The 15,532-nt window shown below is 35.5% G+C and overlaps 1 protein-coding gene across 1 annotated transcript in view; it reads right to left on the reverse strand.

Annotated features, from left to right (window-relative positions):
• Positions 1 to 3,811: 3,811 nt before the first annotated feature.
• The window catches only part of LOC149076200 (otoferlin-like), a 232,747-nt gene continuing 221,026 nt past the window's right edge, over positions 3,812 to 15,532 (reverse strand). Inside the window, exons 44-47 of the mRNA XM_089243754.1 lie at positions 13,858 to 14,048; positions 12,733 to 12,911; positions 10,918 to 11,018; positions 3,812 to 9,829 (exon numbers count right to left, since the gene is read on the reverse strand). Coding sequence (XP_089099880.1) covers positions 9,649 to 9,829; positions 10,918 to 11,018; positions 12,733 to 12,911; positions 13,858 to 14,048 — 652 coding nt within the window. The 3' untranslated portion in view covers positions 3,812 to 9,648. The remainder of the gene's footprint in view (positions 9,830 to 10,917; positions 11,019 to 12,732; positions 12,912 to 13,857; positions 14,049 to 15,532) is intronic.

Consider the following 15,532-nt stretch of genomic DNA (forward strand, 5'->3'; position numbering starts at 1 on the left):
GAGGAAAAAATAAATACTAAGCGTTGCGGTAATTGATATTCATCAATTCATAGAAAAATAATCATAAATATATTCTAAGTGAAACTTTCACTAAACTCTGGTACATTTTCATGAAATATGGAAATTTACACCCCTTAAGGATCACCGAAACACTTTAAAAATTTAAGAACTTAGTACGTAAAATCACATTACCAGCGACTCCGTCATTTTCGCTTGTTTTTTTTAGGTAAACACGTCAAGTGCTCATTTACGGTGAGAAATAATAATGATCTCTTGATACATTGCAACACCTTCCTCTCGACAAAAAAAAACCTTTAAAAATTCAAGAGCTTTGTATCAAATGAATACCGGTTTCGACAAAGAATAAGAAATGCTTTTTTGTCGGATTGTATTCTGTTACAGCCGAGAAAAATAATGAAATATCGGATATACAATACATATACTACTGCCACACAAAAACCAGAAGTGCGGCCAATTCGAGACGGAGCCGTCCACTTCAAGTATTAATCAAAGTCCGAATTGCAGAAATGCTTCGGACTTTGGACGGCCATTTTGCGAAGTGGCCGGAGATCCCTGTCCAAAGCTCAGTGTGCTGATGTAAGACTGCCCGGTAAGACTCAAATCCATTTTTCTCTAATCGCCAACGTGTGACACGTCTACATATATCATCTGTACCGGATTAGCTCCCTGTGACGAGAGGAAAAAATAAAAGTATATATAAAAATAATTATATATAACATAGTTTTCCCTTCCAAATTTTGGAGGATAAAACGATGACATCGTAATTGCGGTTTGACGGGTTTCCGCAACTAACGGGGATATAATTATCACGAAAAAATACGCCAACTTGACGATGATCCCGAATCATGTCTTTTGTTATCGGACTTTGGCCAGGGATCCCCGGTTACTTTGTGAATTTTCCAATTTCGGGCTTTTGGCAGTATAATATATATACTTATATGTATGTATAATATACTCGAATTTTTTTTGTAGGCGGAAACATACGCGCATGTGTTTATTAATATTTTCATTGTTATTTTGAGAATAGTACAGTTGAAAAATTCTGAAATATGTTCATCCGATCTGTATCTGTTTATACATATGATATGTATGGGATGATGTGTAAGAGGGATCGTATCTACGCACAGAGCGGCAAAATTTGACGGAAAGCAGATTTTTGTACTATAGTTTATAAAAAAATGTTTTTGTTGTGTAGTCAGAGGCAAAGTGAGGACAAAATATTTGTGTATAGGAGTGTAAGAGACCAATAAATGTAGTGACGTAGCAGGAACATCATGGGCTCTGGGCAGTTTTAGTGTGCCTAGCTGAAAGTACCATCTGCCAATTTACATAGTCAACTCTTGGTTTTTAGGAACCTTCGAAATGTTATCCTTGTTGTAGGGAACTGTTTAACCTTTTTTAGAGCGGAAATGACGAGATATTTGGCCTAACTTGATGCCTATTATTTCGGCAATTCCGAGATATCTCTCGCTTTTTTAAGGCCCTCTTATTCCGACAATGACGAAGCCGGATACTGCGTTGTGTTTTTCTAATTTGAAACATGTTTTCTATCTCCTAACCGGTCAGATCAATTGTCATTGGACGGAGTTAGCTTTTGCTCAAAGGTGGATAACAGAAGGAGAGAAAGAAAGACTTGTGTTTTTTTCTTTCCCCTCAGGGTAGTATAGGGATATGCGTACAGTATAAATGATTGAAAAAGCCAGAGTATTTATCTTCCTCGCTGTTTATTTTAATTATTATTCTTGGTATTGGGGGAAAACATTATTAGCTACCGAAAAATCGGGAAAAATATTCTCCTTGAAAACAGGTGTGACATTTTGCAGAAGGTTCAGCGATTTTCACTGTGGCAGTTACAATGCGTCTCAGTGGAATTTTAGAAACCATTTAAAGGGTTGAATATTATATAAGTTCTCGGGAAAAATTGAAAGTACATTCATTCTGGAGGAACATCCTTTAACCGACGTCCATGTTTGATGAAAGCAATTGAAAAAGGAGATATCTCTGAGTATAATCGTCTGCAATTCTGGAGCATTACTGGAACTTTTAGTTTTGTCATTGCTATGTCTTCGCCGTTTGTTCAAAATGTCAAATGTCAAAATTCGCAATTTTTTTTACGCCACTAAAAGTTTCTTCACTTGGGTTTTCGCGTTCTGTAAAAATGTCATATGTTTCTGACCAATAGACAGCTGTAAAAAAATGTGTTATGACGCTTTTACAGAACATGGAAACAGATATGAAGAAGCTTTTAGTGGCATAAAAGAAGTTGAGGATTTGGACATATGACATTTTGCACGAACGGCGACGACGTATTCCTTTTCCGCGTGAAACCCTTAAAGATATTTTCGGGAATTCCAGGGTTACTTGGAACCTCGTTTGAGAAACGTTGGATTAATGAGTGACGAGAAAGTGAAGCATAAGCAAAAAATACACACAGCCCAGAATATTTAAATGAAGTTCCTCTTTTTCCGTGGAGTAGTTCAAATTCAATGAAATATTTTAAAAGAAGCTGAAAAAAATAGAAAAATATTTACTTTTTTCTTCTATTTCTTCCAGACAGGTATATTGGCAATTTCATGAACGAATTCTGATGGCTTTTTGATGTTTCATTCTTTGAAGGAAAATTTCCAGAGAATTTTTTCGCAGACCCCACATTGAATACATTTCTTAAAATATTCGCATTTCAATACTTTGCTTTCATTTCCCTCGATTGTTTAGACTGAATATTTTAAGTATTGATGTTACAAGACTTCAAGGGAAAACTGTTCTTTCTTGAATCGATAAAATCTTACCTAGACTAAATTGTATGTGATCAAGTGGCATGTTCAATAGCGGTATTTTCCTGATCAATCGAAAGCAGGCCATATTTACTGTTCAAGCAAATGCGCATATTGCGTGTCCATGAAAAAACATGTCCGATTGAACGTGGCATTCAATAAAAATGCGTTCGCTTTCTATTTTTCTTGATGAAAAGGGGGGCCATTCAAGTATTACGTTAGTACAAGTTCGGCAATTTTTTATCCCCCTCCCCTCTTTGTCAGCAAAAGTAGCACTGAACCCCACCCACCCTCCGTCAGTAAAATTAAGTAAGCAGGGAAAAAGCCTCCTAGACCGGTACTGGTCCCAATTTAGGAGACTGCTGACAGAGGAGTACGCAGGGTATAAGGGTGTATAAGATCCCAAAAACACATGAGATTAAAATATTTTCGCAAAAAAAATATTTTCGAAGAAAAAATATTTTTATATGTTGTTTTAAAATCGATATCTGTTAATTTAAAATGCTCTTTTTGAAAGCTAGTAAAATCTGGAAGAATCACCCTGCCCCCTCCCTTAAATCTTCGGTTCCCAGTGGATAATTTTATAACAATCCCGCGTCTCCCTTAAGTCTGCCGTCTCCTTAAGATTGCCGATCACACGACGTGTAACCTTCATTGCCCCGATATTGCTGCAACCAATGTCTGTAGAGCTTTGGGCCCCCCGGGCAAGTGATGTCTTGAGCCCCCTCCACCAGAAGGATGAGGTCTTTTAATTTACATGCTCTACTTTCGGAAATAGATAGTTCCCAATTTCATATTTTCATACCCAATTGCTTACGTCATCATCATTCGAACAAACCCTTTCTTCCGCCCTGTCATCAAAATAGCAAATGCGACCCCACCGTTGGTACTCACGTAATAGTACTTGAATGGCCCCAAACCATTAAGAATATTTTTGTTTTCTTCCTTTTTCTTATAGAGTTATTTCTCACGTGTTCGAAATCAAACATAAAACACGTCACAGAGAAAAACCAACATATACATTTTATTTGCGGTGAATACATTACATACATAACACATATTCGTACAGGTTTTTATACATATTTATATGATAAGAATAAATAAGATATGATTCGGTTCACATTATTCCGATTCGAATTTTTTTTTCCCGAACAACATACTTTTATTACGTTCAAAAGTCATTCTCAATTCGATTTTAGGCCGTGAAATTTTGAGCCTGAGTGATATGGTATTTCGTTCATTAGTGATTCATTAAACGAATGTACAAGTGCTGTTTCAAGCTTCCATTGCTGGTGTCAGATACCGTGCATAAAGCTATACAGCAATTTAGCCAAGGTCTGGGAATATTACTTCCTAATGTTTCTTTTGCAACATCTCCAGAGGATGATGCGTATCTCATAATTTGTAGAAAAGGGTTGAATTAAGTAAAGATTTGTGCTAAAATAAATAAGTATATTAATGATTTTTATTTATTGATGCAATTTTAAATCTGACCTATCGCGAATATACAATAACAATAATAATATACAGGGTGTTTCACGGAGAGTGTCCTAAAGATTAAAAATTCGATGGTTGATCCTACAATTGAAAGGAAGTACGGAAAAATCGTAAGCAAAATGATGGGTATTGAGTCGTGATATTTTCACTCCTGTAGAATTATGATTGAAAAAAAAAAACGTAAAACATTTTCTTCCGTTCCTAATTAAAGAAATGTTTAATAGGAAAATTTTTCATTTGAATGCTATTACAGTAGAACCATGATTTAACGAATCGGATAAATTCATTTTTATTCGTTAAATCGAAGAAAATTGTTATTTCCAGGTTGAGATTCACACAGGAGTTTAAAAAAGTAGTTAAATAGCAGAATTTGCTTAGAATTCGTTACACCAGGGTCAGACTATATACTAAAAGAAATTTACTCTGATTTACATTACATTTCAATGAAGATTTGTCGTAATATCGACAACTGAAATTCTTGCTATTTGCTAATTTTATACGACCAACTCCGTGATTCTTTTGTGTGGTGTTACCACGTAAGAGAAGAAGAAATCAAGGCTATTCAACTACCGATAGCTAGGCCAATTTTTATCCATTTTTATATTTCTGTCGATCATCAGTTTAGGAGAATAAACTATCAAAAATCTCACGGTAAATATAATAACATAATTTACTTAATCCTCCCCCCCCTCTTTTTAGCTAAATTTTCATTTTTCACTTCGATTGTATAGAATCAACCACATAAATTTAATTCCTTTCGGACACTATTCGCGTGAAACATTCTGTACATTTTATTTTGAATATCATGTTAACGATAAGAATCTTATTTTACGACATTAGTAGACAGAGCCACATGGTAGATTCGAAAGAAGTCATCAAATTTTTTAAATGAATGCTCATTAATGCCATCTCTCACGTTGATAGTTGAATATTCATTATCTTTCGAGCCGAATCCAGATCTTATATACATGGGTAATTGTACTTAGAAATTCAGCTTATATGTTTAAAATAAAGTGTAATGAAACGATTTGAATCTTACACACATTTAAATAAATTTATTAATAAAACAATCATTTCATATAATATAGTCAATTATTAAATTTTTTTACTGCAGTAAAATACCCCATTTTTTCATTATTTGTACCATTTCTTCTTCTTAATCTCAGGTTTTTTTTAATGTTTTTATATATTCTCTGATAATAATTTCATGCATCCAAAACTTTCATGAATAAAATTATTAAATATATTTCAATAAATAAATACTCATTCTCTTTGAATTGATTAAATCAAACACAAATACAAATACAGGGCCGCAACAGGCAAAATGCCCTACGAGGTGGCTGAGAAAAAGATGCCCATAACAAGTATGGATGTCATATTTATAAAATACAGCAACCCAATTAAAAATGCTATCAAAAACATTATAAACGATATAATAACAACAAATAATTTTTTCATCATTTGAAAATTTTAGTTATAAGTTTTAGTGCGATACCTATTATTACGAGGAAAAAAATTGAAATACAGCAGCACTGTGAGTATTTTTGTGATTTCATCATTTCGATTAAATTTGTGTATTTAAAGCACATAAGCGAGATACTATTAATTTACTAACGACATGCGAAAAAGAACCACAAAATAAATTAATTGACGAGAAATAAAACATGGCAGCAAATATATTGCGAAAAGAAGCATTAATAATTATGTAGCTTTCTATACTACACGCATGCACTTATTACCTCTACGAATATTTTACAGAATACTCATGATGTACATATTCATATATACACAAAACATTCAATTTCATATTAAATATACAAGTTATCCGACATCAAAACACCCATATCACAATTTTAATTATTCGTTACTAACGATCTTGTACTCATAAATTTCTCTTTTATTTCATTATTAAGAAATATGAATCTGTTTCTTATGTATATATATATATTATTAACAATAAATATTTCAATTTTCTTTAAATTCAAGAACGAAGGAAAAAAAATGCATACATTTGGTATATCATGTAAGCAAAGGTAAGGTGCGAGGTTCGAAAGCATGTAAAGTTTAAAAAATATGTATGTATATAATTTACACATATATATAATATATAGATATTTTCGTTTTTTAAAGTATATATATTTTTTGAATTTGTAATTTTTTCAGGCAATAAAACGGTTGAATTTTATGATTTGTTTTTTGTTTCCATAAAATATAGTTATTTTAGTTCAATGGCGAGAGGTATAGGATTTGCATGGAGTGTCAAGTTCGGTCTTGTTCAGTGTTTCTACAAATTATATTGATGAATTTTTAAAAATATAATTAGGAATTTGAACACGTTTACTCATGTATAAAATGTACTTTATTATGATTATATTTATTTAATGATTGTAATATCATATTTATGTAATATTATTTGTGACAAAGATAACTTTTTTCCCCGTTGGTTAGCTAAAAAGTCCGGTACAAATCATGTACTGTATTAATGAATAGTTTTATCTAGGGTTACCAGACGTTTCTACCAAGCATTTTGAAGCGAATGATTCGTTTTCCTGCAAATTAAACAAATTGGTTCCAAAAGGAAAATAATTCAAAGTGTAGTATTGTATGGTAGAAGGTGGTTATAATTTAATTGACAGACCTATGTACTCGCCTGTTCTGGTGGATGTATTCCGTTAAAACTTAGTAGATACGTTATATATCGACCATGTGAAACAACACAAACTACAATTAAAAAAAAAAAAAGTGTAACCTTTCACCTACTGGTCACAAATTGAACTATTTTATAGGGGGTTTCCTTTTCCCACGGTCGATATAACTCATATACCAAGTTTACCAGAGCAGGCGCTACATAGGTGTGAGTTGTACTAGTTTAATTATAACCACCGCGAAGAAAGCAAGAAGAGCCAATGGTAGAAAGCCGATGAGAACCTGCGACGTTTCTCCTGTACCTATTATGAAGGTTAGAGGTCCTTGAAATCCTCAGGCTACCTCGTTTGCCATCTTCGTGCCGATTGTGACGTCAGTATTTTTACAAAAGGCGATTGCTATTCCTTTGCCTTGATTTTTTTCAACGGTCAGCGGTCACTTGGAGCGGCGAAACCAACTTTTTTCATCAAAGATGTAGGGCGATAAGTCCGCTCCCCGTTTTAGGCACCCATTTTAGTGACCGTAAGTCCTCTTTCTGATTTCAAAATTTGTGTTGGTGTAATTTTGTTCCGATCGAGGCAATGATAGGTAATTTGACCTATTCTTGGTCAAGTAACGATTATTTTGATCTATATTCGTCTCAAGAAATATGATCACAGACAGCTATGGGCGTTTTTACTTCGTCAGTTGAAAATCTGGTAACCCTTGTTTTGACTTTCTAGATAACTAATAACTGTTGATCAATTTTAATGATAATAGTACCCACGGGAGTTGGTTGAAGAATTTTTTTGTTCCTTTTTAAACTAGTCAAACTCGGTTATGACGAAATTGAAGTTTCCACGAAGTTTTGTCATTAACCGAGACGTCGTTACGACCAAGGTGTTGACGTTTCAACAGTTTTTGAGTCGAATAATGTAATCAAATGCAATCAAATACAGGGCATGAAGTTATTTTATTATGATCAGGGTGAGCATATTTAATCGTGACAATACGGGAAATTGATATTATAAATATGAGACATTGCCAATTCTTGCTAAAAATGTTGCCAATTGTTGGCGGAATTGTCAGATATTGCTTATAAATAACCCTCGGCGAGAAATACGGGACTACAAGTCTGGAGTGATCTATTGCACCGAAAATAAGAAGAAAAATTTCATATACGCGGGAAATATGATTCTTTATATCTGTAATCCTATTCATTATACCACAATTTATAATTTCCGTGAACTGCCTTTATCCCCGATCTTAGAAAAGCTTATAAATTAAAGTAAACTTCATTGGGGGAAAAAACGAATAATAAATTGTGTCATTATATCCGAGTTCGTTGCATTTTCATCAATGTTATAGGCAAGGTTCATTAACATTATTCTCTATGAAAACCAGTCCAGAGCGCTAATTTTTGACGTTATAGCCGAGGTATCGTTACAATCAAGATCGTTATAACTGAGTCTGACTCTAGTTTTTGTTTGAAAAATTTCAGTTTTTTTATGAGTAAATTTCTTGAAAATGTAAAGATCAGTTCAAAAATACTTGCGCGAAGCTTTTGTTGCATACTGTAATAATAAAAATTAAATGGTTTCAATTGCAATTAGTCAAATTTCTTGGAGATTTTCTTTCCCTTGAGATATCGATTTTTTTGAACTCAATAAAAAACTATTACATCATGATATTCTCAAATTTTTATTTGCAATGTCCAGTCGCCGTTACCCCGAAAAGTAATTCTATCATACTCGTCACATGTGATTTCCAGAATTTGACCATTTCCAAAGCCTGTTTATCAATCCTCCATATTTGTTACAGCGTATGTAAAAATGTTCACCTTGAAATGCTTCCATTTCCAGACATGTGTTCGCTGATGTTTAAGTACAGGGTGTTCCTTGAATTCGTAAATAGTTTAAAAATATATAAAACCTGAAGAGAATTGGTATATTTGAAGGTGGTTTGCGGAAGAGTTATATTCTCACGAAAGGAGATTTCTTTTGGTACAGGAAAAAAAAAATTCTAATTTTTGTCAATTAAGGGCCTTGCAAGCAAATCACTGGGCATATAAAACGAAGGGCGTACGATTAACAGCTCACTTCTTAATTTTCCTGTTCCTGACGTTTACATAAGGTTTTCATTGCGATGTTGACATAGGTGGATAAAGAACATTGGTGAAGTTGTGTTTTACTTCAGCCGTAAGTCACGGATTGAAGCTTCACGAACTTTTCGGTCATAGAAGAGATTGAAGAAAGGTTCAGGCTAGAATTATGTTTTATTTTCATGGCTTCAAAAATTTGAGTTTTTTTTCAACATAAAAGAAAAACCTCTTTCGTTAGAGTAACTTTTTCACAAACCCCATTCAAATGTAGCAATTCCTTCAATCGTTAGAAATTTTGAAAACATTTACAAATTTATGAGGCACCCTGTACTTAGTGAGCCGACAAATAATTACACAACATTGAGAAAAATAACGATTCACAACTGAGGGTGGTGTCAGCTTCGGTACGAGATAAAAAACATCATATTTCGACATTAAATAACAACCAACATTCATTAAACTTGTTTTTTTTTTGTCATTACATCACTTTTAGAGTTTTTTTTTTAAATTTGGGATGTGAGTTGTGCGTGATGATTAGAAATCAAATGAATATAAACATATAAGTTAAAATTTCGACCACAAAAAAGTAAATAAACAATTTCTTTTGACGTCATTCAAATTAAGGAATGATTAAGCACCAAGCATCTTCTTCACGGTGTAACCAGGTAGCGAATAAACGAATAGAACGAGGATGAGGACTAAAGCGATGAATAGTAGACCCTTCAGGATGACCCATTTATAATTATGCCAGATGATATATCGGATCGATTTCAATGGGTTCAAGAACCAGATGAACGTCGAGTCCGGGCGACTGAAAAGGGAAAAATAATTAAACAGCTATGAGAGGTAGTCTTTTATAAAATAACATCTTCCGTAAATAGAAAAATATGAATTGAATTAAGTAATCAAATTGATTATAAGCGAGATAATTTTTGTAATTTCATTTCAGAGGTTTCATCAGTTTTGTTTCCGCCGCTGTGGTGGCCAAGTAGTCATAGTCACGGACTCGCGTCGCGAGGACCCGAAACCGACCATGACCCCCGCTCTGTTCCCATAAGTACAACTACAACTATAAATACAACGCCACAACAGGCAAAATGCCCAACGAGGTGGCTGATAAAAAGATGCCCATAAAAATATGGATGTCATATATTTCAAAAATACAGCAACCCAATTAAAAATGCAATTAACACAAATTATAAACAATATATACACATGATAAAATATTATACAATGCCCATAAAGAATACCTATGGTTGTCTTATTCTAAGGGATCTAAGCTGGTCACCCAGAGGGTTTGGGCCATGCTAGAAGAGTGATGCGACGCTAGAAGCACCAAAAGACCACCAGTGGGCAAGAAGACACAAAATTGAGGTTATAGTGGGCAGGTGGTTACAGAGATTGCACGTCACCAGCAAGAGTCGAAGGGGGCCCAACGAATAACTCGGGTTCGAACCCTACCGGTGCCACAATTAGTGGTCAGCTGAAGTGTGTTTTCTGTGGGTCCCAACTTGGGACGCGAATGCGAGCCGATCTCCCCTTTAAAAAGTCTCGCCACAGACAGCAACAGACCTACAAACGGTAGAAATATTCAATCATTACACTTCCCTTCTGAAATATAGATGGCAACACTAAAAAGAAGCAGTCACAACACTATATACGCATTCAGACTGTTAGGTACACACTTCTGGCACAACTCATTCGGTAGGAAATTGCTCATGGCGATAGACCGGTGTTGTACTTGGTTTGATAAAAAGAAAGTCTTGTTTCTACGTAGTACGGTATACGAAATATGTTTGTAGAAAATTAATTTTCTGAAAATATTCGCATCGAATATCTAACATTTTTATCGCATCGAAAAATAATTTATTATTATTTTTTCACAGAAATTATTCTTACTGTGGTTTGTCTAAGGGATCCGGCTCGTTTCTTCCCAAGCCGGCGGGATTCTTCTCCGCTTCCTCTTTCGTCAGAAGTTGCAACTCGGCCTCAACTTTACCCTGTGAAAAAAAGCAAAAATTATAGATATTGTTACGAAATTTTTTATGATGATTCTAACTTGAATACAATGTGAATAGCATTTGAAGGATCCAGGGGTATAAAACCACTTTACCGCAATTTTTTTTTCTTTTCAAAAATGAGATAGCAGTGCCATCTTGTAGCATCCAGGGAGTACTATCCCCCACGTGCATTCATTTTTGGGGTAAAACCATTTTAAACATGTAAAAAGAAACGATTAAAGTTTCGGTACACTGGGAAAAAACCACTTTGCTTCACGCATATTCAGGTTCGTTTTTCTCAAAATCTAATTTCGGTTGTTTAGTGGTTTTTATCCCTGGACTTTGTATTACGTAAAAACGGTAACCATGAGCGAAATAATGCATTTATTGCAAATCGCGCCGAATTGGTGATGGAATTGGCGATACTGATGCTTTTTGTAACATAGACCAGTGGTTCACAACATGGGGCCAGATTTCCTCCTTGAATTCCTAGGATATTCTAAGGTGGCCCACGGCTGAAAATCAGATGAAAGGGGAGCCACGACAAATGGTGAAGGGGTCCACAAAGAGATGTGAGGAAATAAAGCTTTTAAGTCAAATTGTTGAGCGAAAAATTACTATTTTCAGACCAGCAGAGCTGTATATGGAACCAGGGCATCTCAACCCATGTCTCGCCCGTGGGCATGGCTTCGGGTCCTGATGTTATAGAACCCCTACTTGTTAAGAACTGATCTGGGATTTTTAAGTGCAAATAAATATGTAAGCTGTTACGGTTACTTTCAGATAAGTATAGGGCCTCAGAACACCCCTTTGCCACCCCCTCTTCCGCCAAGAAGGAAGCTCACTGAACTCTTGCCCAGGGCTGGTGTAGACCCATAGTGATGAGTCGGGGAGGGCGATTTGTAGGTGTACGTCCGTTGGATCGTCCCGTCTTTTACACAGACTTATTTTCTCCCTATAATTCGGCTCTTGGGAGGGAGGATTGCCTTACTTTCTGGATCCCTGCCTGGCCCAAGGTTCCAGTGATCTATCTTATTTATAAATTTTTTGTTCATTATAAATTTATTTCTAAATTTGATTCAATAAGTAGAAAGGGTCTCGTTCCTACATGGAAGGGGGCGGGTAAAATGAGGGGTCCACGGGAAAAATATGGTCTAAAGGGGGGGCCATGGGCTAAAAAAGGTTGAGAACCACTGACATAGACGGAAGCTTGTGGATAGTAATGGGATAAAACGAGAATTATCGAGATTCTTCAAGAAGATTCCCCACCCCTAAAGGCTCGCCAAACGCACGGAGAAGAAACAAACTTTACTTGTGTGTTCCCTATAGTAGCCTGCTGTATCTCATTGTGCGTATTCGATTTTGTGAATAGTATGAATTTTGTTGTTCCGTAAATAAATCTGTGGTGCCATGAATGAGGATCTGCGTGGCTTCGAGGGCTTGGGGTGAAATAGTCCTTAAGAATATTACGCAGGATAAAATAATTAATCAAATGATCATGAGTAATACTCATTTTGAAATTTCTCGAAGAAATGAATTTGAATTCCGTGAAATATTCGTCACTAGGACAGGATATTTAATATAGTTTTACCCTCCTAAGATTTTTCGTGTTTTCAGATATAACCTTCCAAATTTTTGCAGGAAACTTTTATCCCCCCCCCCCACTTTTTTTTCTATTCATCAAAAAGAATTTTTGCAGTAAATTGTGAAGTACCGTGAGTTCCATTTCTTCGTTGTCCTTTTTTATGAAAAAAGGCCACCAGCCCTTGATACGTTTCTGTTTGAAAAGCGACACCATCGGGACGTTAGCATCTGTTTGCAGCATGTTAAGTGTGCACAGTTTAGACGATTTAGCTCCTCTAGGAAACCTGTTCAAGTCCAATGTGATTGCTCCTGGAAACAAAAGAAAACAGAGTTTTACGAATAAAATACAAATACATATATTCCGAAGCCACGACTGAAAAGCTGGGACAGCCATGGGAAAGCAATTTTTTTTCCTTTAAATGGAGGTATTCTTTATTCATAGGTAGATTAGTTCCCATTCAATAGAACACGAATTAGGGCATCTGTCCCTTAAATATAGGTGTCTCTTATTCGGAGTGACCCTCAAACGGAGGTTTGACTCCTCTTTGAAAAGAAATAGCATTGGGAAAAAGAATGCTCACAAAAATATGGTTGCCATAGCTTAAATACAGCAAGTCAGTCTTAAAAATTATTCAGAGATTAAACTAAAATAACTTAAAGAAGGGGTTCTTAATCAAGGGTCTGTGAACTCCTTGGATGTCGTCGAAGAGATTTCACGAGGGGGGGGGGGGGCTGTCCCTGAACTTGGATAACCGGAGAGCTTAAGTTAACCAATTGGTTTTTACATTGCTATATACTGATTATGTTGTAAAGGGATTTATGGCCTTTTTAATGACACAGATGGTTTGTGTCCCATATCTTATTTGCGGAAAGGGTCCGTACAACACAAAAGGTTAAGAACTCCTGAATTGAAGGGTAACACACTACACAGAAAAATACGATTGTCTTTCATTTGAGTATGGATAGCTTCTCGATTATTCCCACCCATGTTTTCTGTTAAAGGTGTCTCTCTTGAGGGAATTCGTGACACCAGAGGGTAAACTATTCCATGTATTTATAACTCTGTAAAAGGAAACAAAAATTCCCGCAACAAAACAACCGGTATTGTTCCTAACCAACCGAAACGGGTGTCCTCGAGTCAAAGCAAGGAAACATTGAACTGCGTGTTGATTAACAAACCACATTTGTCCAGTTAGTTTTCAAATTACGGAACGACATTCAATTTGTCCGTTTTGTGATTGTGCATTTTACTCACCCAAGAAGTCATCAGCAGAGAAATGATCAGCGTCCCAAACTTGAAGCTCAAGTCGAGCCGGTATCTTGCATTCAGTCTCGTCCCACGAGAACAGCGACTCCTTCCGAGAGATGACGATTTTCTCCTCGGCTGGTAAATAATCGAATGGGTAAACGAACCTCCAATTGAAGTTGCCTTCCCCGGTCAAAGACCTACAAAAGCAATGAAAGATTCGGTATTCTCTAAAGGAAACTTAACGAAACGTCTTCAATGATTAATGTGTTTCCTTTAATCTCAAGACAAGATCTTGTCTTGAGAAAAACGTATGTAAGTCCATCTAGTATACAGGGCGTACGTACAGTCATTCTTATACACCTTTTATCTTTTCAATCCTTGATGATAAAGACATACTTTCAATTAGAAAAAGTATTCAAATAACATGCCCATTTCAGATACATCATTCATTTTACTAGAACTTTTATATCTGAGTATAGCACTCAGATATAGAATTTAATTTTTTCCTGTCCTTTAACTTCCGATGAGAAAGTTGTCTTCCTGTCTTTCCTAAGCCAAAAAAAAAATCCCATGTTCCTAAGTGGAATATTCACTGAGATATTGTTCATTGCTAAAGTTCAAAGAAATGTCAGAAATATAGAAAAGTTTCAATAAACTGCAACTGCCAGAGAAAGTTTCAAATTTATTCTCGAGTTTGTCCGTTAATCCCTTTTACGTACAGGCTTTTAGCTACAAAAGCGTGGACGACGTGCAGATGCACTAACAGAGATATATTTCAAAAAACCGGTATTATCGTTTACTCATGGGAAATGAGGGGAGGGGGCAGGGAAATAAGAGGACAGCAGGTTCGTTTTCTTTTCCTCTCTCCCAGCTAATTCTCCCCCATGTCTGTTATTATATACTATTGTTTTTATTACTCCCTCCATGTATAGGTTTTTTACAAACAAATTTGAATTATCTCTATTTGACGTATCGATCATAATTTGGTAACCTTATCCTAACCCAACCGGGCAGTAGAAAAGGGAAGAAGAATGGGGGGGGGGGCATGAAGAAAAAATAGAAGATAAGGAAGAAAAAAAATATGAATTGAAAATGAAAAACAGTATAAGAGACACGTAGATAAGAGATTATACAGCGGATTTCCCTTTACTCTCACACTATGTATTTTCTTTCGTTCTTGCATGTATGTAGTAGAAAGATACAATATATTTAGGGAAAATATCTCTAATAGGAGTATTGGAAGAACGGGAAGGAAAAAAAGAATCTTGGTTCACATAGGGTTACAAAGAAGCTTCTAGATGAAAAAAGAGGAAAGAAACAGATAGAGTTGAATTGAATTTAATCCACTAGCGTTTGGATGAAATATTCCATCCGTGATGGTAAGAGGGTCAAACCGCAACGTTAGAGAGAAGATAAAAAAAAAGATATTGACGCTGCGAAGGGGAAAAAAATTCATTTACAGGTTTACGTACCAATGAAGAGTTCGAAGTGAACGAGAGAGAGAGAGAGAGAGAGAGCTCGAATACATTTCTAGCATTACGCAGGGCCAAGATATCTCGTCCCTGATCGTTTAAGGAGGGGTTATTATATGCTGTAATTTCTCTCATTTTCAGTCATTTTTAATTGAAATATCTCAGCTAATATTGCTCTTGGGGACACGAATTTTTTTGGCCTCGGGAGA

The sequence above is a fragment of the Pholcus phalangioides genome, unplaced genomic scaffold, assembly GCF_987345545.1.
Source record: "Pholcus phalangioides strain wild (caught in Gottingen) unplaced genomic scaffold, Ppha-v1.0 ptg000015l_1, whole genome shotgun sequence".
Taxonomy (NCBI): domain Eukaryota; kingdom Metazoa; phylum Arthropoda; class Arachnida; order Araneae; family Pholcidae; genus Pholcus; species Pholcus phalangioides.